The 27,248-nt window shown below is 37.7% G+C and overlaps 1 protein-coding gene across 6 annotated transcripts in view; it reads left to right on the top strand.

Annotated features, from left to right (window-relative positions):
* The window catches only part of APBA1 (amyloid beta precursor protein binding family A member 1), a 213,909-nt gene extending 187,267 nt beyond the window's left edge, over window positions 1-26,642 (top strand). For all 6 annotated transcript variants that reach the window (XM_089691056.1, XM_089691055.1, XM_089691054.1 and 3 more), the window contains 7 exons: window positions 138-224; window positions 7,307-7,492; window positions 15,333-15,512; window positions 16,692-16,904; window positions 18,184-18,303; window positions 19,413-19,553; window positions 20,351-26,642. In XM_089691056.1, coding sequence (XP_089547182.1) covers window positions 138-224; window positions 7,307-7,492; window positions 15,333-15,512; window positions 16,692-16,904; window positions 18,184-18,303; window positions 19,413-19,553; window positions 20,351-20,422 — 999 coding nt within the window. In that variant the 3' untranslated portion in view covers window positions 20,423-26,642. The remainder of the gene's footprint in view (window positions 1-137; window positions 225-7,306; window positions 7,493-15,332; window positions 15,513-16,691; window positions 16,905-18,183; window positions 18,304-19,412; window positions 19,554-20,350) is intronic.
* Window positions 26,643-27,248: the final 606 nt, after the last annotated feature.

The raw sequence follows: 27,248 nt of genomic DNA, 5'->3' as shown, positions 1-27,248 counted from the left end.
GCATCTTTCTTAAATTAATGCCGTTAATATTTTTAGTTCCTGTTCTGATAACAGAATTGGTGTTACAATTGCCTGTCTTACAGCAAAATAAAAATTGTATTTCTTAGATTCTTAATGCTCTTTTGCTCTGTTTTTAGGCTGCAGAAGGGGAAGCTCAGCCTATGACAGAAGTGGACTTATTTATTTCTACGCAGAGAATAAAAGTATTGAATGCTGACACACAAGTATGTATAAATCACTCTGTGGATATATTTGGTTAATTTGTCATTGAATGACTGTACACTTTTCATTAAAAAGAGACCGCTAGCATTTATTTTAATCTAGATCAAGGGCACTGAGTCCTTGCTTTATATATTCTGCAAATGACGATAAGCGAAATCATTATTAGTAATGTTTTTACTGTGGGATGTAGGAGGGGGTTGGGCTGTGACACAAATCTTACAAGAACCACTTGCAATTATTAACCATTCAGAGTTGTATGTTATGATGTTAAACTTTAGCTGTCATCTGGATTCATCTTTGGTGATGTATAGCATACAAATTCCTGGGAACCATTCTTCAAGCTCAGACACCTCACCTCAGGCTTGGACTGGCATCTTAATGCATGTGTCATAGTTGGAAGATCCCAGTGGAAGCTGGAAATCACTGTAGTAGGCACTGCTACTACAGTGATCGCTACAGGCTTCTGGGTCTCGTGCCAAGCAGGTGCTCTACTTCAAGGACACCATTTAGAGAAAACTTTTTGCATTTTCTCAGTAAACACAAATTGCTCTCTGGTTGGATGAGGTGGAGAGGCGGGATGGAGACATCACAATCTTCACCTCGTCCAATCAGAGAATACTTTCATTTGAAAATACTTTTTCTCTGAATGGTGCCCTTGCAGCAGAGCACCTGCTCAGCACGAGACCCGGAAGCCTGTAGCAATCACTGTAGTAGCAGTGCCTACTACAGTGATTTCCAGCTTCTACTGGAATCTTCCAGGTCCACTGGAACTATGCTACTATAGTCATACATACATTTCAGCTTTAATGCACGAGGGTTCTTCAAAAGGTTTCCGAACTTTTTCAAAACTCTATTTTATTAAAATAAAATAAAATTAAAAAAAAATAAATAAATATATATATATATATATATATATATATATATATATATATATATATATATATATATATATATACACACGTACTTTTTGAGGACCCCTCATATACAGTCAGGTCCATAAATATTGGGACATCGACACAATTCTAACATTTTTGGCTCTATACACCACCACAATGGATTTGAAATGAAATGAACAAGATGTGCTTTAACTGCAGACTGTCAGCTTTAATTTGAGGTTATTTACATCCAAATCAGGTGAACGGTGTAGGAATTACAACAGTTTGCATATGTGCCTCCCACTTGTTAAGGGACCAAAAGTAATGGGACAGAATAATAATCATAAATCAAACTTTCACTTTTTAATACTTGGTTGCAAATCCTTTGCAGTCAATTACAGCCTGAAGTCTGGAACGCATAGACATCACCAGACGCTGGGTTTCATCCTTGGTGATGCTCTGCCAGGCCTCTACTGCAATTGTCTTCAGTTCCTGCTTTTTTAGATGTCGTTTGGCAAACTCTAATCTGGCCTTCCTGTTTTTGAGGCTCACCAATGGTTTACATCTTGTGGTGAACCCTCTGTATTCACACTGGTGAAGTCTTCTCTTGATTGTTGACTTTGACACACATACACCTACCTCCTGGAGAGTGTTCTTGATCTGGCCAACTGTTGTGAAGGGTGTTTTCTTCACCAGGGAAAGAATTCTTCGGTCATCCACCACAGTTTTCCGTGGTCTTCCGGGTCTTTTGGTGTTGCTGAGCTCACCGATGCGTTCCTTCTTTTTAAGAATGTTCCAAACAGTTGTTTTGGCCACGCCTAATGTTTTTGCTATCTCTCTGATGGGTTTGTTTTGTTTTTTCAGCCTAATGATGGCTTGCTTCACTGATAGTGACAGCTCTTTGGATCTCATCTTGAGAGTTGACAGCAACAGATTCCAAATGCAAATAGCACACTTGAAATGAACTCTGGACCTTTTATCTGCTCATTGTAATTGGGATAATGAGGGAATAACACACACCTGGCCATGGAACAGCTGAGAAGCCAATTGTCCCATTACTTTTGGTCCCTTAACAAGTGGGAGGCACATATGCAAACTGTTGTAATTCCTACACTGTTCACCTGATTTGGATGTAAATACCCTCAAATTAAAGCTGACAGTCTGCAGTTAAATCACATCTTGTTTGTTTCATTTCAAATCCATTGTGGTGGTGTATAGAGCCAAAAATGTTAGAATTGTGTCGATGTCTCAATATTTATGGACCTGACTGTATGTATAGCCTTATTTTTTTGGTTTTGGAAGGGTTAAAACTCTTGTTCGTTTATTTTTTGGTGCCCGTGGCTTGGTAGGTAGATTTCCCTTTGCTTTTTATTCTGCAGATGCAGTGCAAGTACCTGAATTTGACTTGTCGTCAGCTGCTTGCAGTTCACTATGAAGTAGACAAGGAAAGGGAGAAGTAGTATGCTAGGAGGAGAGAGCACATAGGCAGATAAGCAAATGTGTTCCTTCTTCTTTCACTGTCCATTCACAGACTGGAGAGTGAAAGAGACCTGTAAGTGTAACCTAACTGCAGCAGAGAAAAATTAGGTCTCCTGCCCTGCCTGTGCTGTGTAACAGAGTTGTGCAAGTCCTTCTTCACATGGGCATCTAGATGCAGCCACTGGATTCCAATGGCAAGAATCGGTGGATTCTTGCAGCTGGAGTGACCAGGGTAAGTAAATAGCAGCAAGCAAGCCTATTTAAATAATGAAAGGCTGACAAAGGCTGTCGTTGTTCGCCTGTAGCCGCATGCAAAGCGGTTACATGTAGTTAGGAATGGATATCCAAGGCTGGATGTAGTCAGCTGATTCTTTCCACTAGAATCTAGTGGCTGCATCTTAACACCAGTGTGGCTGGATTGACACAAATACAAATTCTTTAGCAGGTGAAACCTATCCTTTTATATGAACTTCATCTGCATATTTAGTTGTTTGACTGAAGTTCAGCCTTAAAGCAGAACTTTACCCATAACAACTTGTTAAAAAAATGTTTTTTAGCGAGGAACTTACATTCCACGTTAATAATTATGCTACCAAAATTAGTGTGTGCTGTAAATTGATCCCAGCATTGCTGCTCTTTCTTGCCAGAGGCTGCCATTTTTCCAAAGCAAAGAGCCCCTGAGCAGCAGTAAGTCTTTAGTATGTTAGCAGATTGTCCTCTACATTTTTGGCACAGTGATGAAAAATAGAGAGCTACTGAGCATGTGTAGAGCAGGGTGAGACTGTGTATTACTGGATTTTAAACAGTATAGTCATTTTTTTTTTTAATGTTTTACATAGGTATACCTGCAAAAGGGACCAGCCTGAAGCGACCTAGCAGGACTTAATTTTCTGACTAAAGTTACACTATAATCAGTTTAGCTCTCAAGGCTACACACCCTGTATAGACCAGAGCAATTTTTAAATCAGTACTGTGGGCCTGTTGATTCAGCAATATCTTTGTAATTTTTCAAGATAACGAAGTAATACATATGTACGACAAAAACGTTTTTTGGTGTTGCCTCACAGCAATGATTTATCCAAAAACAGAACTACGCTTTTTCTCTGATTTGCTCAGTGTTCATTTAAAAAGTTATTCTGTAGTATCTCCTGTTTATAATGACACCAAAACTATGATTCTGATACAAAGCATTGAAGCCATAATTTACATACTAATTTTTTTTTTTGTGGGGGGTATTTTTAATGCAACACTAAAGCACAGAAACAAACAAAACAAAAATAAAGGTTCGGAAATTAGAAGCAATCAAAAAAGTCATCAGAAAACCAATGGATAAGGGGAGAAGAGGGAATAGTAGAATAATGAGTTAATTAGAACTGATTAGTGTAAGTAAAGGGTTAATAAGGGGTTAACTAGCAACACATTTTATTTAGAGGGAAAAAAATGTTTTGTTTTTAATTTTACTTGCCAGTTTGCTTTAATGCACATCATGTTCAGATCAAAGTTATCCCTTTGATCTGCAGATGCATGAAACATAGTTGATACAAAAGTAACACTGTCAGGTAGTCTACTTTTGACAGCAGTAGCTTTTAGGTTGAGAGCAGGCAGCAAGTGCAAGGGGGCGAGCAGCAGAAGGATAGAGTGTAAAACATACATCCTGTGTACTTTGATGAAAGTTTATTTGGGTGTGTATAGCACTCGGTGTCCACAACTTGGTCCATTTCTTTTTTTTAGTTGTAAATTTTCTATGAATTTTGAATGGTGAAAAATATCTCACATTTAAGGGCAGTGTAATGCAAATGAGCCTACTTTTAATTTGAAATGTAGTATGTCAAACTACAGGTTAGGACAATAATTCCTGCTTTTTCCATTTAAAAGACTGATATTTATTTCATATGATTATCAGTCATTTTTTCATTCATTAATAGCATGCAGCACTGCTTTAGCAAATTACTGTAAACCGTAAAGACAGAAATATTTTTTTCATGAAGTTCTTAAAGTGTTACTAAACCCACAACAGTAAAATTAGTCTGTATATGCAGTAAAGCATGCTTGTTATACTCACTGTGGTACCTAAGGGGTTAATCCTCTGCATTGTGTAAAAACAATGTTTGATCCTGACTTCTCTGTTCCTGCCCTTCTTCCAGTGTCCCCTTCTTATCTCCTGATAAGACATATTGTGTGCACATGCTCAGTTTTGTGTGTATTGCTGGAGAGGTTGTTTTTTTTTTTTGGGGTGGAGTGCATGCGATCAGCAGAGGGTAAATCAGCACTGTCCAGACAGTGGTCAGGGGTTCTGCATCCTCCTAGAGCAGAAAGAAAACGTCTACAAGCTTTAACCAGTGTTCTGCTAAACACTGATAGAAGTCACAAGACTGCTCTAATTGCTGATGAGAAAAGGTTTTTAGCAGTTTTATATTTACTAAAATAGTTGCATTTCCATGTTCTGTGTACTGTGGAAGACCAGGTAGCGAGAATGCAGAGTCCTGGGTTTAGTAACACTTTAAGGCCCAACAGAACTTTCAGTTTGAAACCTCTAAATACATTCAAGGTGCATTACAACAAAATATGTGTAAACTCTTACAGTTTGCTTTCTTTACACAGCAGGTACATCCTGTGTTGAAAAGCCTGTCCCCTGTCAACTTGCTGGTTTCTCTTTAGAGGTCTGGCCCACCCTCTGCTATGTCAGAGCTTGAGCTCTCCAATCAGCAGGGAGCTTGTGCTTGGCTGATTTAGGTGTTATAGGTATCTCACTATAGGTCTGGCTTAGCAGGAGGCATGTCAGACTACTATTTCCACACAGAGATCAAGGGAGGGTTCTGCTGTTGAACACCTGCTGTTTTGGTGCACCTAATATATATTTAGCTGATTTAGGGTCACGTGTGATTCAGGCAGGAATCGTACCACATTCCTGTTCAAATCACATGTGATTCTTTGCAGTGCGATTTTAGCCAGTCATTTTGTATAGCTCAAATTGCACCCGCAGGAAAGGTGCATGCATTTTATTTTTTATTTTTTTTTTTGCACTGGTATCCCATGTGATCCAATTCACCCAATCGCACTGCGTTCTGTGACCCTGTTTGGGGTGTTGTTAACACAGACAGAGCAATTCTGATGCCTGGCAGGAAATGCACAGCATTCGCTGTGAATACCGTACCACATCAGTGTGAACCGGCACTACAACTGAAAGTTCAACTGGACTTTCAAAATTCCACATTGATACAGGTTTAGGAATCTGTGGATGATATTTTTGAATATTTCTCTTTATCTTGTGTTAGCAGACCACATGACCACAGATGAACAAGCACTTTGCCTGGCATACATGGTAAATCCATTTTATAGGATTGGATTATTCAGTACTGGCTTTGTTTTTACTTATTTATTTGTTTAATGTTTTTTCATATTAAATAAATAAAAAGGGTCATGCTTTTGAAAACATATTTTGATAGCAATCAACTCTTCCCTCTCTACCTCCATTCGATTACCAGCCTTGTTCAACTGTTTTAACCCAGAGGAACCCCTAAAATCATTTTCAGGTCTCAGGGAACCTTTACTAAAACCAGTTCATTAGGGTTCAATGGGAAAAATGTTCCTTAAATTGAAGGGTCAGTTGGAATAACGCCTCCTCCACATTGGTGGTCAGTGGAAAGAATGTTCCTTACATTGGTGGCCAGTGGAAAGAATGTCCCTTACATTGGTGGCCAATGGAAAGCATGACCCTTACATTGGTGGTCAATGGAAAGAATCTCCCTTACATTGGTGGTCAATGGAAAGAATCTCCCTTACATTGGTGGCCAATGGAAAGAATCTCCCTTATATTGGTGGCCAGTGGAAAGAATGTCCCTTACATTGTTGGTCAGTTGGAGGAATTCTCCTCCTTACAGTCACAGTTCAGTTGTCACCCTTACAGACAGTTAAAAATGTCTCTGGTGTCATGGCTGGTCTGTACCAAAAAGGTCAATGTTCTGACTAATAAAATACTCATGACAAACAGAAAGCAGAGGGATTTAAGTTAAAAAACATAAATACAAAATATATGTATTCCCAGGTACCAACAAATCAGCCTATTCGAGGTCAAATCTGAAGTGTTTAGGTTTTGTCTTCATTATCTTTACGTAGGGCTCATCAGCACCAAAGGTCCAATATGGTTGGGAATGTTATGTACAAGTAGTGGTAGTACTGGGTTCGTATAGCTCTGTAAGGTTGCCATTAATGCAGCCTGTGTGCTGCAGTGTTGGATACTACTTTACTGTGGCACTGGTCTTTCTTAAAGTATTTGTCATAAGAACTGAGTTTGAGGAAAAAGATAACTGGTAAGTGGTTTTTCTATGGTTTCAGCAGTCTTGTTAAGTTACCTGCTCCAGTACTGTACTGCGTGTCAGTATGGCCTACGGTCTTGTAGGTTTTCTCCTTTGTCCACTCATTGTGTGAGAACATTCGATCCTAGCTTTTTAGCCAGAGCTCCTTGAGGACTGGCCTGGCCTTCTGGTCTGTTTACTTCTATCTGTCAATTCTCTTTCTTATAGAAACTGGGTCTTCACATGCCTCGTAGCTGACTGAGTAACTGTCATCTTTGACATTGAGGCTAGGAAAGTTAAATGGGGAAAGAAATCGCTCTAGTCTATGTAACAGAGCCCTGGCTGTGCTTCAGCTCCTCAGTCTCAAGAGGCTTAGTCTCTGTTCTTCTGCTACACTTTCTCTCAAATATCTGTTCTTATGCTGCTTTTTTGTAGGAGACAATGATGGATCACCCTTTGAGGACAATATCATACATTGCCGATATTGGAAATATTGTCGTCCTGATGGCACGCAGACGAATGCCACGCAGTAACTCTCAGGACAATGTGGAGGCTTCTCACCCATCCCAAGATGGAAAGAGACAGTACAAGATGATCTGCCATGTCTTCGAGTCTGAAGATGTAAGTACCATGTGTCTTTACATTGTATGTAGGTGTTCGGCATAAGACAATCATTGCATGACAGACAGGGTACACCTGAGACAGTAGCAAAAATCTGAAGCTGTGTTGTATTCAGAGAAGGTAATTAGAGTCTGTATCCTTAATAGGTTTGAATAGGATAGAGACATTACCTTCTCTGTACTGGATGACTGCACTTTGGGTTGGTATCATCAATGCTGTTTGCATGCATGCATTGCCACACATACTGACAAATATTTTAGAAGTGAGAGGAAAAATCAGCTGTTCAGTACATTTCAATATATATATATATATATATATATATATATATATATATATATTCGCACTTGCCATGTATTTGCACAAATATATGCAAGTTTGGAATTAACCAAATTCAGATTTACTGTCCTTTAAAAGATATGGAACTATGCGAGAAACGGACTGTGCTAATTTGACCATGTTTGCATCCTAACCCTGCTAAGAAAAGGGTAATGTTTGGGAGAGCCCTAAAGAAGATCTAGCATTAGAATTTTTACCCACCATTATGTTCCCATGGGACAAAGTACACAAAGCCCCATGTTTCTGAGTGCTTTCTAACCATAGTTATGAGATTAGACCTTTCCCCCCTTCCATCCTGTCACAATCAATCAGACCACAGCTTTGAAGGAGATGGTAAATTCTTAGCTTCAGCTTGCCTTGGCTGTGAACAATTTGCTGAGACAAGCGGAATGCAGAGGGAGGGGTGGTGGGTTTTCCTCTGCATTCCTCTTGCCATTGCTTGTTTCAAGAAAGTGTTCACAACCGAGGCAAGCTATGAATCCACCATCTCCTTCAAAGCTGTTGTCTGATTGGCTGCAGCAGGATGAGAAGGGGGCAAGTCTGACTGCATAACTGGTTAGAAAGCACTTAAACATGGGACAAAATACCACATTTACATCATCCCAGAGGGAATAGAACTGAAAAATAACATTTCTAATGACAGAGCTTCTTTAAGTGATGATTCAGATAAAACCTGGAGTTGGCATGTTTTCCCTGTGTCTGTGTGGGTTTCCTCTAGGTACTCTGGTTTCCTCCCACACTCCAAAGACATGCTGGTAGCTTAATTGGCTCCTGACTAAGTTGGCCCTTTTATGTGTATGAATAAATGTGAGTTAAGGACCTTAGATTGTAAGCTCTTTGAGGGCAGGGACTAATGTGGATGTATAATATATAGTTAAAGCGTTGCATAAATTGATGGCGCTATATACCGTAATTAAAATAATAAACCTGTAAAGGGACAAGTACAGAGGCTGCCATTACTGACCACCTGAATGTTAGCTGTCTGTCAGATAAAAAACTGCTGATTCACTTGTTCTTGATCAGTGACTCTAAAAAAAATATTAACCACTTCAAAAGTAGACACTTTTACCCCCCTTCCTACCCAGGCCAGTTTTCAGCTTTCAGCATTGTCACACTTTGAGGGCTAGTTCACACTAGGTGCAGTTCAGTGTTTTGTTTTTTTTTGTTTTTTTTGCATCAAAAATGCATGCATAGTGTTTTCCATGTATTCCAATGGCCCTGGTTCACACTAGTGCAGTCAGTTCCAGTCAGTTTCTGGTGCAGAAAAAAAAGTAGAACATGCTGCATTTTTTCTGCACAGAACCATACTGGAGCTTTGCAAACTGCATCAAAACTGCACTGGAATTGCGTGTGGTGTGAACTGTAAGCAAAAACGTGTCCGGAATGTATCCGGAGTGCATTTTTGTGTTGTGAACTGGCCCTGAATTACAATTGCAACACTGTACCCATAGAAAGTTTTTATCTTTTTTTTTCAAACAAATAGAGCTTTCTTTTGGTGGTATTTAACCACCACTGCAGTGTATTCTGCTACATTCCTTTGGTGAAAATAACCCAAATTAGTGTACGTTATTTAGTCTGTCGGAAAGTTATAGAGTCCACAAACTATGGTGTATATATATTTGACAATCGATCAATCCTGATGTACTGACAGCCAATCTTATTTCTTGAAGACCAAAAATGTAAAAAGAAAATAAAAATGATTTAATTTTTGTTTTTTTTCAATTTTTTTCTTTTTTATTCCTTTTGTTTTACTATTTTTTTCTTTTTAAAAACACTGTGACCAGAGCAATAGAATGTTACCATAATATCATTGTACTACTCTGGGAAAGTGATCAGGATTTTTTTTTTTTTTTTTTTTTACACATTATGATTACTTTTACCAGTGTATGTAATTGATATTGGCAACCATTTGTCTTTTGTTGTGATCAGCTGTGATTGAACAAAGCTCATCACATGGTACAAATGGATTGTGATTGGCCCTGTCTGTACCATGTGACCAATCACCACTAACACAATTGTATACAATGGATGGCATGAAAGGGAGCCATCCATTGCATACAATTGACGTGATCCGTTGTGATTGGTCACAACGATCACATAACACTGGCAGCAGCCAGTGTAGTGATATGTCATCAACTGTGTCTGGTGGGCACAAGCAGTGACAGATGCGCCACTGTGGCGCCCCCTGACAGGATGTCATGTGATGTCCACTCAGAAGGAGGAGTGTCCCATCTGGCCTATAGCAGAATGATGGCTGGGCGGGACGCTCCTCCTTCTGAGTGGATGGTGTTAAAGCCTTTGAATCAGTACAACAGCCAGGCAACTAGCATTTTCAGAAGGAGAGTTAAGCCATGGCTTCCCAAGTATTTTCTTGGTACAGTTTTCTTTAACTCTGCCATGAGGAAGGAGATTATAAACAGGCTCAGTTGTGAGAATACAAAATTATATTTAAAGCACTGTAAGTGGCAAGCACATTAAACTCAAGCTTTTTAATACAGTAGGTGTTTATGGAGAGCATTATCCAAGAACACATGCCTTTTATTCATCACCATTTAATCAAGACCTACTTTGCATTAGAATAAACTATCTCAGTGTAATGTAATAGCTGGAAAGTCCATATCCATAAATGTTATATATTAGGGCTTGCAGTCCTCGATTTAATTAGAGCTCATCATTCACACTTGTGTGGGTTTAATTCCGTCCTAAGTCACAATGGAATATGTGGACAAATAATGTATCCATTCCTGAGTCTCATTTTTTCCCTTGAAAGAGCTGTTGAAATTAACGACACCAGTGTCGCTTCCTATTAGCATAGCTGATCTAAACAGTATGCTGCTAAGTAAAAAGAATGGAATTTTATTTTTATTTTTTTTTTCTTCCCCTGGGAATGCTTTTTAGATTTGTTGGTTAATAGTTGAGAGTGCTGCTGCTTTTTTCACTGTAGCCAGTGTGTGCTCATTTAGCAACTCCCCAGCATGAGTGGTGCAGTGACACAGCTGTAATGAGGACAGGGTATGAATTGCCTGTATGGAGGGATGTTGGCTAACCTTGCCAGCAGGTCATTTTTGGTCACTGACTGTGACCTTGCCTACAGTCTGTTTGCAAGCAGTTCAAGTAAGATAGATGAAAAATGCTAATTAGGTGCAATTATCAGGGGATTTGTGCCCAGAATATACACTTACGCACCAAAATACTTTTGTGACATTCACTGTTCCATATCTTGTTCTTTCCTTAAGCACTACTATTTATATATGTTCCTTACGTTAAGTGCTTTTTATGCAATTTTACAAATCACACACTGCAAAAAAGCAAGAGATCTAATTTGTAAATGTATTCATTTGATACACTACACTTTTCTTTTTTTTCTTTTTTTTCTTTTTTTTTTTTGCTGCCCTTTTTATTTATTTATTTATTTTTCTTTGCTGACAGTTGAATAAAACATTTCACACTGTTGTAACAGGCTGCTGTGCACCCAGACCTGAAGTGAAAATTGCACATGCCTGTTTAAAGGTCCGACACTGAAGTCTTCCACAATCAGCATTATCTGTTGCAAAAAGCTGTCAAATTAATTCCATTTGAATCTGAATTAGAAGTTCTTTGCTCTTTCTTTACAGAGCATGCAGGCCGTTAGGTTTAGCAGAAAGTCGACACCAGTAACTTGCTTTTCTACAGGCCTCTAACCAAAACAGTTTAGTCTGGATTCCCCATTAGTATTTATTATAGATACTGTGTGTGTGTGTCATATATATATATATATATATATATATATATATATATATATATATATATATATATATTTTTTTTTTTTTTTTTAATTTTATACCAGTAATCAGAAACCTATAGCAGAACTGTGATAGTATGGTGGGCAATCTGACACTAACTGACACTTTGTTGGAACCAGTGACAGTAATGCAGTGATCAGTGCAAATAATATACACTGACACTATCTGGGAACGGGTTAGCATCTAGGAGCAATATGTGTGTGTTTTTAGATATTTTAGTAAGAAGCAGGAGCCAAACCTGTAGAATTTCTCCAAGTAGTTAGCTCCAGATAAACCATATGTCCAAGTCCTCCTATATACATGTGGGCCAATATTTACACCATCTATATCTGGAGCATTCTTTACTTTTCCAACGCAGTATAATGTTCACAAAAATCTGCCACTCCTTGTTGGCTGCCTGCAGAATACCTCTGGAAAGCAAACGATTATCTCCAGCAGACCAGATATATTTAGTTTTGGCAAACTGGGGTTGATTTACTAAAGGCAGATAGGCTATTCACTTCCTTTATTTTTGCCGGCCAATGTTCCCTTAGATTAGTGAGTGTGGTGAAAATTAATTTTGCAAAGAATCAGTCAGGTTCAAGGGAAAAAAATTTTTTTTACTTGTACATGACTGAATGATGGAAGTCATCAGAGCTCCACTTCATTCACTAAGCAAAGGGAGCAATTTCCACAAAGTAAAAATTCCCTTGCAAATTAAACAGCTAATTCCCTTTTGTAATCAACCCTATCTTAAATTGTTAGATGCTAACAATGAGAACTCTAAAAATTAAATCAACAGCAGTGGAAGTAGGTAGTGACATGCATACATACCTTAGGCCTCATTCACACGGGCATACTTAAGCGTACAGCCGCTCAAAAGGCCATGTTTACCCACATAGGTTTTCCGTGCACACAGATTCATGGAACACCTGTGCAGGCAAATACTGCCCTTGACAACAATGTATGCTTACATACAGTTGTGTTCAAAATAATAGCAGTGTGTTGAAAAAACGGAATAAAGCTGAAAATCCTTCTAATAGCTTTTATTTCCATACACACATGCATTGGGAACATTACACATTCTATTCCAGATCAAAACATGAAGAAAAATATAATCACATTTGTGGTGTTCCTCTAAAAAAAAATTGAAGAAAAGTGAATTAGACTGTTCAAAAAAATAGCAGTGTTTGTATTCTTCTTTACAAACTCAAACATTCACTATATAAACTGAAAAATGTTTGAAGATTTTGCTTTCCTTTGAATCACTTAATGAATATTTAGTTGTATAAGCACTGTTTCTGAGAACTGCTGTACATCTGTGTTGCATGGAGTCAACCAACTTCTGGCAGCTGTGAACAGGTATTCCAGCCCAGGATGATTGGACTACATTTCACAGTTCTTCTCTATTTCTTGGTTATGCCTCAGAAACTGCATTTTTGATGTCACCCCACAAGCTTTCTATTGGATTAAGATCCGGGGATTGGGCTGGTCACTCCATAACGTCAATCTTGTTGGTCTGGAACCAAGATGTTGCACGTTTACTGGTGTGTTTGGGGTCGTTGTCTTGTTGGAACACCCATTTCAAGGGCATTTCCTCTTCAGCATAAGGCAGCATGACCTCTTCAAGTATTCTGATGTATTCAAACTGATCCATGATCCCTGGTATGCGATAAATAGGCCCAACACCGTAGTATGAGAAACATCCCCATATCATGATGCTTGCGCAACCATGCTTCACTGTCTTCACCTTGTACTGTGGCTTGAATTCAGTGTTTGGGGGTCATCTGACAAACTGTCTCCGGCCACTAGACCCAAAAAGAACAATCTTACTTTCATCAGTCCACAAAATGTTGCGCCATTTCTCTTTAGGCCAGTCAATGTGCTCTTTGGCAAATTGTAACCTCTTCAGCACATGTCTTTTTTTCAACAGTGGGACTTTGCGGGGGCTTCTTGCAGATAGCTTGGCTTCATATAGGCGTCTTCTAATTGTAACAGTACTCACAGGTAACTTTAGACCTTCTTTGGTCCTCCTGGAGCTGATTGTTGGCTGAGTCCTTGCCATTTTGGCTATTCTTCTATCCATTCGAATGGTAGTTTTTCGCTTTCTTCCACGCCTTTCAGGTTTTGGTTGCCATTTTAAAGCATTTGCGATCATTTTAGCTGAGCATCCTATCATATTCTGCACTTCTTTATATGTTTTCCCCTCTCCAATCAACTTTTTAATCAAGGTACGCTGTTTTTATGAACAATGTCTGGAACGACCCATTTTCCTCAGAATTTCAGAGAGAAATGCACTGTAACCAGCATGTACAACATTTGCTACCTTCCTTCCTTAAATAAGGGCAATAATTGCCACCTGTTTTTCAAAGAATGAATGACCTCACTAATAGAACTCCACACTGCTATTATTTTGAACATGCCCCTTTCAATTAGTGATTCAATTACACAGAATCAGCAGCATGCATGTCATGACTGTTGGGTCTGTTGGATTTCTATTACTCTACTACACCTGCTAGTAAATTATTTGCCATGTAGAAATATAATTTCTACCAAAAACAGTGATTGATCAGGTTAGTGATGTCTGACTGCTATTATTTTGAACACAACTGTACATCTGTGTGTTTGTTTGAAATGTAAATTATTTGTTTGGAGTAGTACACCATGCTTGGCAGTGTCAGGGACTATTGGTCCATCTTAGTTGCCTTTCAATTGCCAAATAGCATGAGAGTCTGCCCTCTTGGTATTGAAAGTTGATAGCTCTCTGACCAGCCCCTCTAGACATTTTCTAAAGCTTCCTACATACATTTGACTTTACCCAGCTGCTCAACATGGCTGTAAAATAATCTGTGTAGTAATTCTTTCCGCAGATATATAAGTTGGGTATACTTGCATATTTGTACCTATAGAAAAAATGAGGGTGGGGGAGCTCTGACAGTCAGGCTGTATGGGCAGATAGTAAGCAGCCAGGAAAATTCATCCTGACAATTAACTTTGCCCACTTTGCTCTGTGTCAGCAGAGAGCATCAGCCAGGATTATGGCCAACAAATGTAGGAGCTTCCCTGGGTGCAACCATAGGCAGCCATATTGGACAAACAACAAATTTATATAAGCACCTTCAGATTCTTGCTTAGACTTGTTTTTTTTTTTTTTGTTTTGTCTGTAGGCACCTGCATTTGATTTGCATTTGCAGCATACGTCTGTGCAGTTGCCTTATAGAACCCACAGCGCATAACCGCATGCAACCTTATCTTCAAATTCATCTTAAAGGTGCACACAGCAACTGCAGATCCCGAGTTATTATGCAGGCTCTGCATGCTTTACGGCAGTGTGCCTGTAGCCCTTTTACTGTTCCAAATTTCTAAATGTAGAGTGTGCATGATGTGAGCACAAGTTCATTTTAAATAGGAAATTAGAATGTAACAGATACTTTAAAAGTGTGTGTATATGTGTGTGTATGTGTGTGTGTGTATATATATATATATATATATATATATATATATATATATATATTTAACAAATGTAGCATATTTTTAATCTTTTATAATCGTATAATAAAACTTGTTACCAAGTGCTGCAGTTTAGAGAGGTGATAAGTGCTCAAATTATTAACACCGTTTAAATAATAACTTAAGTATGTAAGTGCCTATATATCATAGTAGCTTAAAATGATTATTTTGTCGTGTGAATCATCCTGCTGAGTTATTCTGTAATTTACTTTTCCATTATTCTCTATGTCTAGGCTCAGCTCATCGCTCAGTCTATAGGTCAGGCATTCAGTGTTGCTTACCAGGAATTTCTTAGAGCTAATGGCATTAACCCGGAAGATCTGAGCCAAAAGGAGTACAGTGATTTACTTAACACCCAGGACATGTATAATGATGACCTCATCCATTTCTCAAAGTCTGAGAACTGTAAAGATGTAAGTATGCTTGTGCAACACATAACAGAAAGTTTATGCACACTGCTTTTTTTTTTTTAAAAGCAAATTGAAACTTTATGCTCTTACCAAATATGCAGTTTCTTCAAAGTGTCTCTATGTTGAAGTATTAAAGTATTACTAAACCCACAACAATAAAATCAGTCTGTATATGCAGCAAAGCATGCTTGATATACTCACTATGGAAGCTAAGGGGTTAATTCTCTGTATTGTGTAAAAAAGGCTTTTTGATCCCATCTTCTCTGATCCTCCCCCTATTTTACTGTCCCCAATCCATCTGCAATAGTACAGAGCTCTAGGAGTCACTCTGCACATGCTCAGTTTAGTGTTTGTTAGAGAATTATTTTTTCTTTGAGAAGGGGATTAACACAGGGCCAGTCTGCACTTTCTAGACAGAGGGTCAGGGGTTATGCAGCCTCATAAGTCAGTCAGAGCAGAATGAAAACTCCTCCTACAAGCTTTAACCAGTGCTCAGCTGGATACTGATATAAGTCACAAAACTACCATATACTGCTGATGAGAAAAGGTATTTAGCAGTTTAAATTTACTAAAATAATTGCAATTCCATGCACTGTGTACCGTGGGAGACCAGGTATAGAGAAAGCAGGGTCATGGGTTTTGTAAAACTATAACAGTGGGGATGAATTAAGAGTAATAGAAGGGCTCATAAAATACTTACCTCTCTTGGAATTTTTGCTCCACAATGCTGGCTTTATGATTAAAAGTCTAGGTAGAGAAGGTAGGAAATGGTCAAAGCAGAAAAAGTAAAAAATACATATTCCATATTGGGGGAGATGTTAAAATGTAGAAAAACAAAAAAGAACTTCAGAAAGCTAGTTCCATGATTATCTCCTAGTGGCCCTAAATGAGATATTTAGCTATAGGCTCCAAAAATTTCTGATGACAACTCTATATGTAAAGACGCATCATTTAGAAACCATAGAGAGCATTCATTTTGGTTTAGGTGCAAACAGCTAATTAACACTAATTGTGGACTAAGTCTTTTGTTTATAGCTCTGTCTCCCATTCTTCCTCAGGACAGAGAGGAGTGCCTGTGTTAGTGCCTTATTTTCATTCTCTTACCTTTTACTGAGATATATATATCTAGAATCAGTAGCCATTCTCAGGAAAGACTTGGCAGCCTTCCCATCTGTCTTTCAGGTGTTTATTGAAAAACAAAAAGGGGAAATCCTTGGAGTTGTCATTGTAGAGTCTGGCTGGGGCTCTATTCTTCCAACTGTTATTATTGCTAACATGATGCATGGAGGACCTGCTGAAAAGTCAGGAAAACTGAACATTGGGGATCAAATAATGTCCATAAACGGAACCAGCTTAGTTGGTTTACCGCTATCCACTTGTCAAAGCATCATCAAGGTAAGCTACAAAACACATCCATTGTTAGATTTTTTTACAGTAACAGTATCTTACATGAAGTGTATATCGCCATAGGAATTCCTTATTTCTTGGTCATTATTATTCTAAGGAGATAACCACTGTAAATATAGGTTAAATGACTTTTAAGCTAAACTTAGGCCTCCACCAGTGCACAGATCCAACATTGGCTGATGTTACTGAGTCAAAGGCTCTGAATGGTGATTAAAAATTGTATATAACAAATCTGCGGTTTACCAAAAACTTTGAAAGAGCTTATAAGCCATTCTCATAGTGGCTGAAGAGTTTAACACACAGTGACACAGTTACTTTAAAGTGATTGTAAAGCCAAATTTTTGTTTGTTAAATTAAAAAAGAGGATATACTTACCTGCTCTTTGCATTGGTATTGCACAGAGCTGTCCTTTTACCTCCTCCTTTGGAGTCCTCCCACCAGCATTGTCCGCTCCTCCTCTCCTGCATGTGTCTCCATAGCAAGCCATGTGCTGTGGAGGTACTCCTGAGCTGGGCTGTGTGTGTCCATAGACATAGCACAGTTCGACCGTGCTCCCCACTCTCTCTTCACAGCATTCGAGTGACAGCAGCAAGAGCTAATGGCTCCCACTGCTTTCAGAGTTTCTTGTGTGAGCAGGAAGTAAAGAGAGAATAGAATCAGCCAGGCACTGAACCAAAAGAAGACTTGGGTAAGTGTTTAGGTTGGGGGGTGAGGGGTGAAAATTTTGTTACCTTAATGCAGGAAATGCATTAAGGTAAAAAACGTTTTAACGTTAGAATCACTTTGCAGATTCCAAAATGGCCTTTGAATATTGCTAAAGTCAGACAAAATTTTGCAAATGCTTAGCAAGTAAAATCAATTATGGTATCACTGGGAGTAAAAATTCCAGTGTGTGCTCTTTGTTTTGCTAAGAGAATAGAACTTTTTAATCGTCCACTATGTGTTTAGGATTTTGGTTACAGTACTTTTGTATTCCTTTTGGTGTTATGGAAGGTTTGGAAGGGAAGGCCTCATAGTATTGTATGTACGGTATGTATACATACTTCTAGAATATCTCTTCAGTCATTTTCAGCCCTTTGTTGCAAAATACTCCAGTACAAGTATCTCCAGTAATTTGCACTACTCACAAATCTCTCTGTACACTATGGCCATAAACAGTATACTGTATATTGCACTATGGCTACAAACAGTATACTGTATATACATTGTCATTGTCCTTCATTTACATGCATAGTTTTACATTTTTTTTTTTTTTTTTTTTAAATAGGGCTTAAAGAACCAGTCACGAGTAAAGCTGAACATTGTGAGATGTCCTCCAGTTACCACTGTCTTAATCAGGAGACCTGACCTTCGATACCAGCTTGGTTTCAGTGTACAGAATGGCATTGTAAGTGACAGAACATGTTTTAAATAAATATATTCCATTGCGTCTATCTTTATACCAAGCATACATGTAGAATTAGAACTATTTTAATATCATGTATTGTATTTTTTACATTTATCTGACATTAGAACCAGAAAGTATCTTGTTATAGTTAAGAGTTCTCCTTACTTCAGCCAATACTAATGACGGGTTCGATGACGTCAGTTTTTTTTTATTCCATCTAAGGATCTAATATTTTCCTAGCCAATTTAAAAACTAGAAAAAGCCTGGATTTAGGATATTATTTAATCCTTTCTCCTGTGGAATGAAGGGAGGTATGGATGTAGAATCTATACATTTATAGTAACTTTGTTGGACCTCAACGGTTTTAGATTTTTCAGAAATTTTAAATAGGTAAAAATTATGTGAGCATGTTAGAAATGAAGGCAGTAAAAGGTTTTAGTCATTCTAGAAATCTGTTTTCATTTTAAACATTTGTAGTGGCACATTTGGTGCAGTAGTTCATAGTCTCATTAAATAATCTAGTCATCACAAAATTTAAAATGGTATACAGAATTTCACCAGCACACAAAAAGAAATAGAAGTAGTTGTAAAATAATACATTTTGAACAGACATTATGGATTGTTGGCAGGCTGATCAAAATCTGGGAAGGGTTTGTGTTACCTGTAGCAATCAATCATATTTTGACTACTGAATTAGTGAAGGGTAGAAACCTAAGAGAAGGGATCTGGTGGTCCACTGTAAACCAACACTTCTTGAACATTAAGCTGTCATTTTGCTGTAGATGGTTGGCAGATAAAGCTAAATGAATTAGAACACTCCTTTTGTAAGTGAGCTATCTATGTAAAATTGTGGCTTAGTGACTAGCAATTTTTGTATATGATTTTTTTATTTATTATTTACTTTTTAAATATGACTTCAAAGCATTCCTATTTGGGCCTAATGTCTTGGTGTGTCAGTAGTTCCCCACAGCTAACAGATTCAGACTTTCAGCTGTTATTTATTGGGTCAGTGCTGTCATTTCTCAGTACAGAGAGGCTGATAGTTGAACATCCTCTTAGAAAAACAAAATGAGCCTAATTTTGCTTATACAGCAATTTTTCATTTGCAGATTTGCAGCCTTATGCGAGGTGGGATCGCAGAGCGAGGTGGTGTACGAGTAGGTCATCGCATCATTGAGATCAATGGACAGAGTGTTGTAGCAACTCCTCATGAGAAGATAGTGCATATTCTCTCCAATGCAGTTGGCGAGGTAATCAATACTGCAACCTACTGTATAACTTATCAAAGTAACACATACATATTTACTGTTTTTTAATTATTAGTTTTTTAGTTTTTTTTGTTTTTTTAGTCCTTTTAAACAAAAACGAACTTGCACTCAGGAAAGATTATTAGTAGGACATGGCCATGCTATGGTGTATGAAAGAAACTTAGGATAGTTTCTGCTGTAACACGTTCCCTGAAAATCAACATCTATTAGACTTCTGTGAAATGACTGACACTTTTCTATGGTCCAAGTGACCGTGTCCCTGTCTTCCCTGGTTAAAACGTATTGCTGTTATTATTCAAGCTAGAGAGAATTAGTTGGTGAGTAGCGGCTATAAAAAAAAGTTCTTTTGTCAGATGTAGAAGTACGTTTTCATGTTCAAAAAGTAGAAACTGACAAGCTGGACCAGATGTATGATTATATATTTAATTGGGAGCTGCAGAAAACTTGGCAGGTGGATGAGGATATTTGATTTTTATTGTCAATTCTAAGGGTGGCCATAGACCAGCAGCTCTGGTGGACAATGATGAGTAATGACATATTTTGTTTTGGAGAGATTGCTGCTCTTACAAGGATTCTGGTATTCTAAAATTATTCACAAAAATGGCAGCCTAGATATCCCAGAAACAAGTTACAAGTTGTACACACATCTAAGTTGGACTAAGGGTATAACAACACCACTATGTATGATATATGTAAGCTGTTCATTCTTCTATAAATATAATCTTATGTGTTGTTCTTTCCTTTTTTTTTTTTTTTTCTTTCATTAATATCCTCAACAGATACATATGAAGACTATGCCAGCAGCCATGTACCGACTGCTGACGGCACAAGAGCAACCGGTTTACATCTGAGAACATCTCCGTCTCATCACAACATGCATGGAGCACAGTTCTCCTCAAGTGTGGTTGTGGTTATAGTGCTGCATCTGTGTCTGCAAAAACATCTTGAGAAGAATTACTTCATTTTCTTTTTGTTTCAGCCCATGTGTTTTTTTTACATTCCACATATTTTATAAAATGGGTTACTCTATTTCAAGGCCTGTGCTCCAGTCATGATTCAACTAAAATATGGCTGCAGTGCTAGGAAAACACCTTATAGTCCATGTGGACCACTTTTGAGTCCTAGAATGCATCCTGCTAAAAGGCTGGGTGACAACAAGTCACTTCAGTGAAGACCAAGCTTCCGATATTAGTGATTTTGTCCTCTAATTCTTATGCACTTAAAGTTTTCACATTTAAATCTGGCCAGTAGTTAATCTTGCGTCTTATGAAAGAGCCTTCATGCATGTGTCACAGTTGTAAAGTAGCAGGACTGGATCTTAGATACAACTCTGGAAGTTGTGCATGAAACTCTGGGTTGCCTTGGATCTACAAATTATACTATGTGTGCTTCTGTTGTGTTCACTGTATCAAAGCACTTTTGAAATGGAAATATCCTACATCAGTAAGTATTTAAATAACAGGTGCTGTTCAACCAGCATGTCTACTTCCTTATTAAAGATTTAGTTTACACCACTAAACATCATTCATCATCAATATCAGACCGTGCATATAAATGCTAAAATCTGTATCAGTTTACTTTTGTTTGCTGAGCAAACAATTTTCACTAAATACCCGATTATAGCAGCTTATTTGCACTGTAGCTTTTTTAGTGGTTCAGTCATTTCTTACCGTGTTTATTGTCCAAACACGGTACATACACTTTAAGGCTTTTTTGTTTGCAAAGGATACTATTTTGTTCATGCTTTCATTAAAATGGTGTGTTCAGAGACATCAGGATTGAAACCTTTTCAAACTTTACGGTAAGCAGTCATTATGGCATTGGGAATGAGCAACCGCAAGTAAGCCTGTTAATTTTTTTTTTAAGGGCTTGTTCACACCAGGTGTGTTTGAGCTTCAGATTGTTTTAGAATGTCCTTGCATTGAGCCTGCATTGATCAATACAGATCAATGCAGGCTCAATGCAAGGACATTTTAAAAACAATTGCCTTAGCGCACTGTTCATACCACATTAATGCATTTGTGTGTGTTGAGGATAAATGTAGGCATGCTGCATTTTTATGTAGCACTACGTACCAAAATGTGTGGCAGGGCAATGTGCCTATCAACATCAAAATGAAAAAAAAAAAACAAATAGTATTTTGACCCTTGATGTGGCCTGTACAAAAATAAATGCATTTTAAAAAATGCAAATCAACACATAGTAGAACACAGTGCAATGTTTTGAAAACTACATGTCAATGTTCTTTCACAAGCGTATGTTTTCTGTGCCTTTTCATGGGCATTGTGGTGTGAATGAGCCCTAAAGATTTAAAAGTGAAAGTCCTTTCTAAGAGCAGGCAATTCATTTTTAGCCTGAAGAGTCTCTTCCCTTTGCTTGAGGAGTTTTGGGCACCCTCTGCCTCTTGGAAAAATGTCCCACCTGAACAACCATCCGAGACTAATCACAGCATTCTTGATAAATAGCTGGAATGAAAAATCCACGCCCCTGTGAGAGAGTGTTTCTTCATAGATACCAGAGAGCAGAAAAAAAGGTTTTAATACTAGGTACCATGTACTGCCTGCTGTTAGGCAGAATGTTTAATTTTTTTAAAACCGGCTCTAAACTGTTATTTGCAGAGCACAAAGGTAGGTGGATTTTGCCATGGCTCTTGCATTTGAAAAACAGATATTTTTGTTTTCATGCTCTCTATACAAGTGTATGCATGTCTCTTTCACAACGAGGCAAAACTGCGCAAGACTAGAATCAGTTTATACGGTTGCCAGACTTGCCTTTTACATTGTCATAATACATTCGTTAACATTTTCTTATGTTTACATTGTATTTACATGGTTCTGCTGTTACCTTGTCTCAGTAAGAGAGAGCTAATAAGTGCTGGAGCATCGAATAATATTTGAAATGATAGTTTCCAGCAAGCTTTGTTTACATCTTGCAGTTCAAGATGTCCAAGAGTTATAACACAGGTATGTCATATTTTTGCACAGGGTACTTTTTTTTTAGTGGTAGATACCACAGCTTGAGCTTCTTGCAAACACAGAATACTTATCTTACAGTAATCAGGGTAACGGCGCACATAAGCTGTCTCATAAATTAAAAGATATGAACACAGATGTAGCTGAATGTACCTACCGTAAATGTTACTGATGTAGAACCAGTATACTTGGATATAGACACAACTCTTCAACCCTAATGCTGGCCAAACACTTGTCAATTTTTAGGCAGTCATCAGTTTCAAAAACAACCAATTGCATCAAGGCAACCTACCAATAACTGTTACAATTTATTGAAACCGTAAAATAGTGACACCAAGTAAATACACGGTCCTCGCAATGGTAACCTCCATAGATACCAGGTGTTCTACAAACACCAGCTATGCTGTGAGAGCAGCCTGTTAACCTAATAAAGTAATTCAATGGGTGGCATTGCCTCCATGGCCTTTGCTTGTAGATGTGTTCACAAACTTAGTAGCAGATTGGATTGATCCATTTGGTTGGTTTTCCATAGCAAAAGCTCATTTTAAAGCGCTTGAAATTTCCTTATAACTGATGTTAATGGCCAGTGTTAGGATGCAATGGTGCAGCTTTTACTTTTACATTGACTTAAGTTGTCTCAATTTACAATTATGTTTACATGGGTTTAAAATGTTCTGCCTCCTCTTGAATATGTAGACCTAGTTTGCCACTGTTGGCTAGTACATATATAACTTGTGAAGCAGATCAAATCCTTGTGTGAAAAAGTCTGCCATTTCATAGTCTTAATCTGTCAATTTGCAAAGTAGCAAAGGACCTCATGTACTGTAATACTGGGCTACTAAAATTTGTCTTTTCCACTGTTTGTTGGACCCAGGTTTAAATGATGCCAGCCCAGTGTAAAGTGGATTGATAAAACTAATATGTTAATGTAAAAAAAAGTACTTGTTTTAGGTCTAATATACAATGCTGATAGCATAATTAATATTTATTTTGTGATGTAGATAATTTTTGTTTTCCTGTATATCAGGGATTATGATTTAAGTGTGAGGATGGATGTATAGTTCTTAGCTGATGCAGCCTTGAAAACTATAATATGAAGACAATAGGAAGTGTATTTATTTATTTATTAGAACATGTTTTACATGTTTGGGAATCTTGAGCTTTTTTTTTTTTTTTTAATCCGGAGACATAAAAAATATGTCCTATTATGTTTCTTGGAAGTTCCCATTTATGTGTGCTGTTTTCATTAACTAAAACAGCTTACTGTTTGTTTACTATAGGAAGCTGCAATTCATGCCTTCTAACCAAATAACATGGAGAAAAACCCAGTATTTTATTTATGAAGAGATTTTTCTGTCATGAAGATGTATGGAAGTGATATGGTTAGCGGATACAAAGGACCTTATCCTATGTTTACTACAGCAACATGCACAACGCTAATGGTAATAGACCTCAGACTTTCTGAGACACCAGATAACAACACTGGAATCAACTAAAAAAATAATGGTGGCTCCATTTCTTTCATTAAAATTACAGAACAAACTACTTTCATACATAACAACATTTAAAAAAAAAATCCCACTTATGACTGGATTCATGCAGTGGGACCTAGGGTATCATTCATTCTTTTGAGCAGAAATATTGAACATTGGCAAATTCAAATAATAAGATAGAATAGAAATGGATACAGCTGTTTTTGCTTTGTACTATATTTCTAATGGCTTGCTCAATTTGTTTTCATTTCCATAATTGGTTTGAAAACAGCGGAAGACAAACGCTGAAGGTCATTAATGGCTGCTCTGTGGTCTGATGTCTACATAATAGCCATAATTTTCTGGGCTTTCAGTTTACAAGACCTAAGAGACCATATATAGTTAATGTTATTTACAACTGGCTGTTGTATTTTTAGGAAACACAATGATGAGTGAGTGCAATATGAAACTTTGAGTTCAGCTTCTTTCTTCTGCAGAGTGATATATTAATTAGGAGACCCCTAGTGCACTCAGAATAAGTTGGTGTCTGCAAAGTACCCCCTTCCCGAATCACTGATACTTTGCCAGTTCAAACTTGCTGCTTCTTCCTCTGCAAACAGCCCGCAATAAAAGCCCGGTGGAGAACTGTGATCTCACTCTTTCTGTCATGTGACAGTCCCTGTAGCCTAGGGATTGGTGATGGACAAAGGAGTGGAGAGGGAGAGAGCACTGGCAAGATGAGTATCAGTGGGTCAGGGTGGCCCTTTGCAAAGACACTGCCACTTTGCCCTGCATGAGCAAAGTGTGTCTTCAGTGAAAGCAGGAAATCTTACGTGGTGCCTGTTTTGAAGGCTTTGGACTCGTGCCCATGGCATTAGTTTCTGACGTTTATGAAATGATTTAGCATTCAATGACAGGTGCATTTGATCTTTGGTCAACCTACTTCTGGGCCTGCATTGGACCTTTTCTTAAAATGAATAGATTCCTTTTTCTTATCCATCTGTTTTCATTTACCTACTGTAGTGTCTATTCCTAATTGACTTCCATTGACTCACATCAGTGGGACATGCTACAGACCCAGTTCTCTGCAAATTCTGGGCAGAGCAAAACAAATGACGTATGGAGATACAGCTTTAGGCTGAAGTGGAAATCGTATATATGAAAAATTTTAATTCCATAAAACCGCAAATGTCCTGTTCTTTAAATTATACCCACCAATGTTTCTTTTTTTTATCCATATTCTATTGAAAACTTTTTTTCATACAAATATACCATCTCAATACAAAACCACCCAAATCAAAAAAATATAATTATCAAACCCAACATTAGATTTTTTTTTTTCTGTAACCCATCTCTCTAGTCTAAAAAAAAAATGTTTTTTTACATAAATCTACATTTCTGACCTTGCAGCACCTTTCATATTTTTACCAATTCAGTACCAACATGGATACCTTAAGACATTCCACTCAAATATTTTGAAATAAATTTAAAGAGCCCCTATGCTGAAAAGTTAACTCAAATTCTCAATTCAAATTGACTGCCTATGTGCTTTGCCCTACTGTCAGTAGATGTGGTGAAATCCACTTCTGTGCAATCTTTTTTTCTAGCAAGAAACAATGCCCCTGTCATTGTCTTATTCTTTAAAGGATACGTCCACCAGATATTCTTTAAAGAATATAGCCACCAGCACTTTAAATCATAACTTCCTATTTTCTGCTAGGTTGGAAGTAAAGCTAAAACAGTCATTCTGAAATAAAAGCTTTATGCTAATGATATCTGTAAAGTATACCAGTACATCTCCAATAGGAAGCATTTTTCATATCGCCATCCTCCAAGTGGCCAGTTCAATTTGGTATACACTGTAGTATTATAACATTAAGAGCACAAGGAACACTGCATCCTCCCAGAGAAGCACAGCACCATAGGAAACACAAGTTTTTCAAGCCACAGTCAATATTCTTTTAGCACATTCCAAATTGAGCCTGCTGTACACCTCTGTAACAATTAATATGCACAGACATTGTCTTCACTTGTTGATTCCAATATTTCAATTAGTTTCTATTCCTAGAAAGACATTTTTAATGTTTTTATTACCTATAGTCATGCAATATAAACCGTTTTTGACCTCTGGTTGGGTCAGCTAGTCTTAAAAATGCTTTTGCTGTCCTGGTAATACTTTTTTTTTTTTTTTTTTTTTTTTTAATTATTATTATTTTTGTTTTCTTACACAGTGACGCCAGCTGGCAGTCTTGTACATACCTAGCAGATTACTTAGAATATGCAGATGTATTATTGTTCTGTAAAGAGGGTGGAATAGAAATTATTGTAAATCACTGGGAAAAGTCTAGTAATGTATTTGTAACAATATCGTTCTTTGTAAACAGCAAATATTAAAAAAGGAAAAAAAATCTATGTGAGCCTGGAATGTTGATACTGCACATCTATTGAATGTAATTCCTCTGACCTTTGTCACAGGTCGCTGACCCCTTTTATCTGCGATGCAGCTGCAATGGTTTGATTGATTTGCAAGCTATTTTGTTGTGATGTATCTACTCTGCTAGCGCTTGCTGATGTCTGTAACATTTGCAACAGCAACAATAGTAATAAAAGACAATTATGAGTACAAATGCCAGTATCCTTATATTTTATTATTCTTGATTTACACAGGTCAGGCATATTTTTCATCATTGTAAATTCAGTACCAATACAAAGAAGATGGTAAACACATACCTCGTGCCACTGGCCTGGTACAATCTGTACCTTGGAACCTGATAACTACATGCTTACTTCCAGTGGGTGACTTACCAGATAGTAATGGTATGATCAGGATGACTGACCTAAAGCTTTTACCTTTTCCTAATTAAACATGGGACCTATTTGGGCAGCACAGTGGCTAAATGGTTTGCACTTCCGCCTAAAAGTACCAGGGTCGCTGGTTTGAATCCCAACCACAGCACCACCTGCCTGGAGTTCTCCCTGTGATTGTGTGGGTTTCCTCTAGGTACTCCGATTTCCTCCCAAACTCCTGGCTCCTGTCTAAATTGGCCCTAGTATGTGTGTGTATGAATGTGAGTTTGGGACTTTAGATTGTACGCTCCTTGAGGGTTAGGGACTGATGTGAATGTACAATATATATATATATATATATATATATATATATATAAGCCCTGCGTAAATTGAAGGCACTATAGAAGTACCTGAAATAAATAAAATAATATTTGGAGGCTGCCATC

The sequence above is a fragment of the Staurois parvus genome, unplaced genomic scaffold, assembly GCF_062004578.1.
Source record: "Staurois parvus isolate SC_StPar_1 unplaced genomic scaffold, SC_StPar_1.0 ptg000549l, whole genome shotgun sequence".
NCBI lineage: Eukaryota > Metazoa > Chordata > Amphibia > Anura > Ranidae > Staurois > Staurois parvus.
Note: the sequence above shows the minus strand (reverse complement) of the source record. Positions and strands in the feature narration are given on the sequence as shown.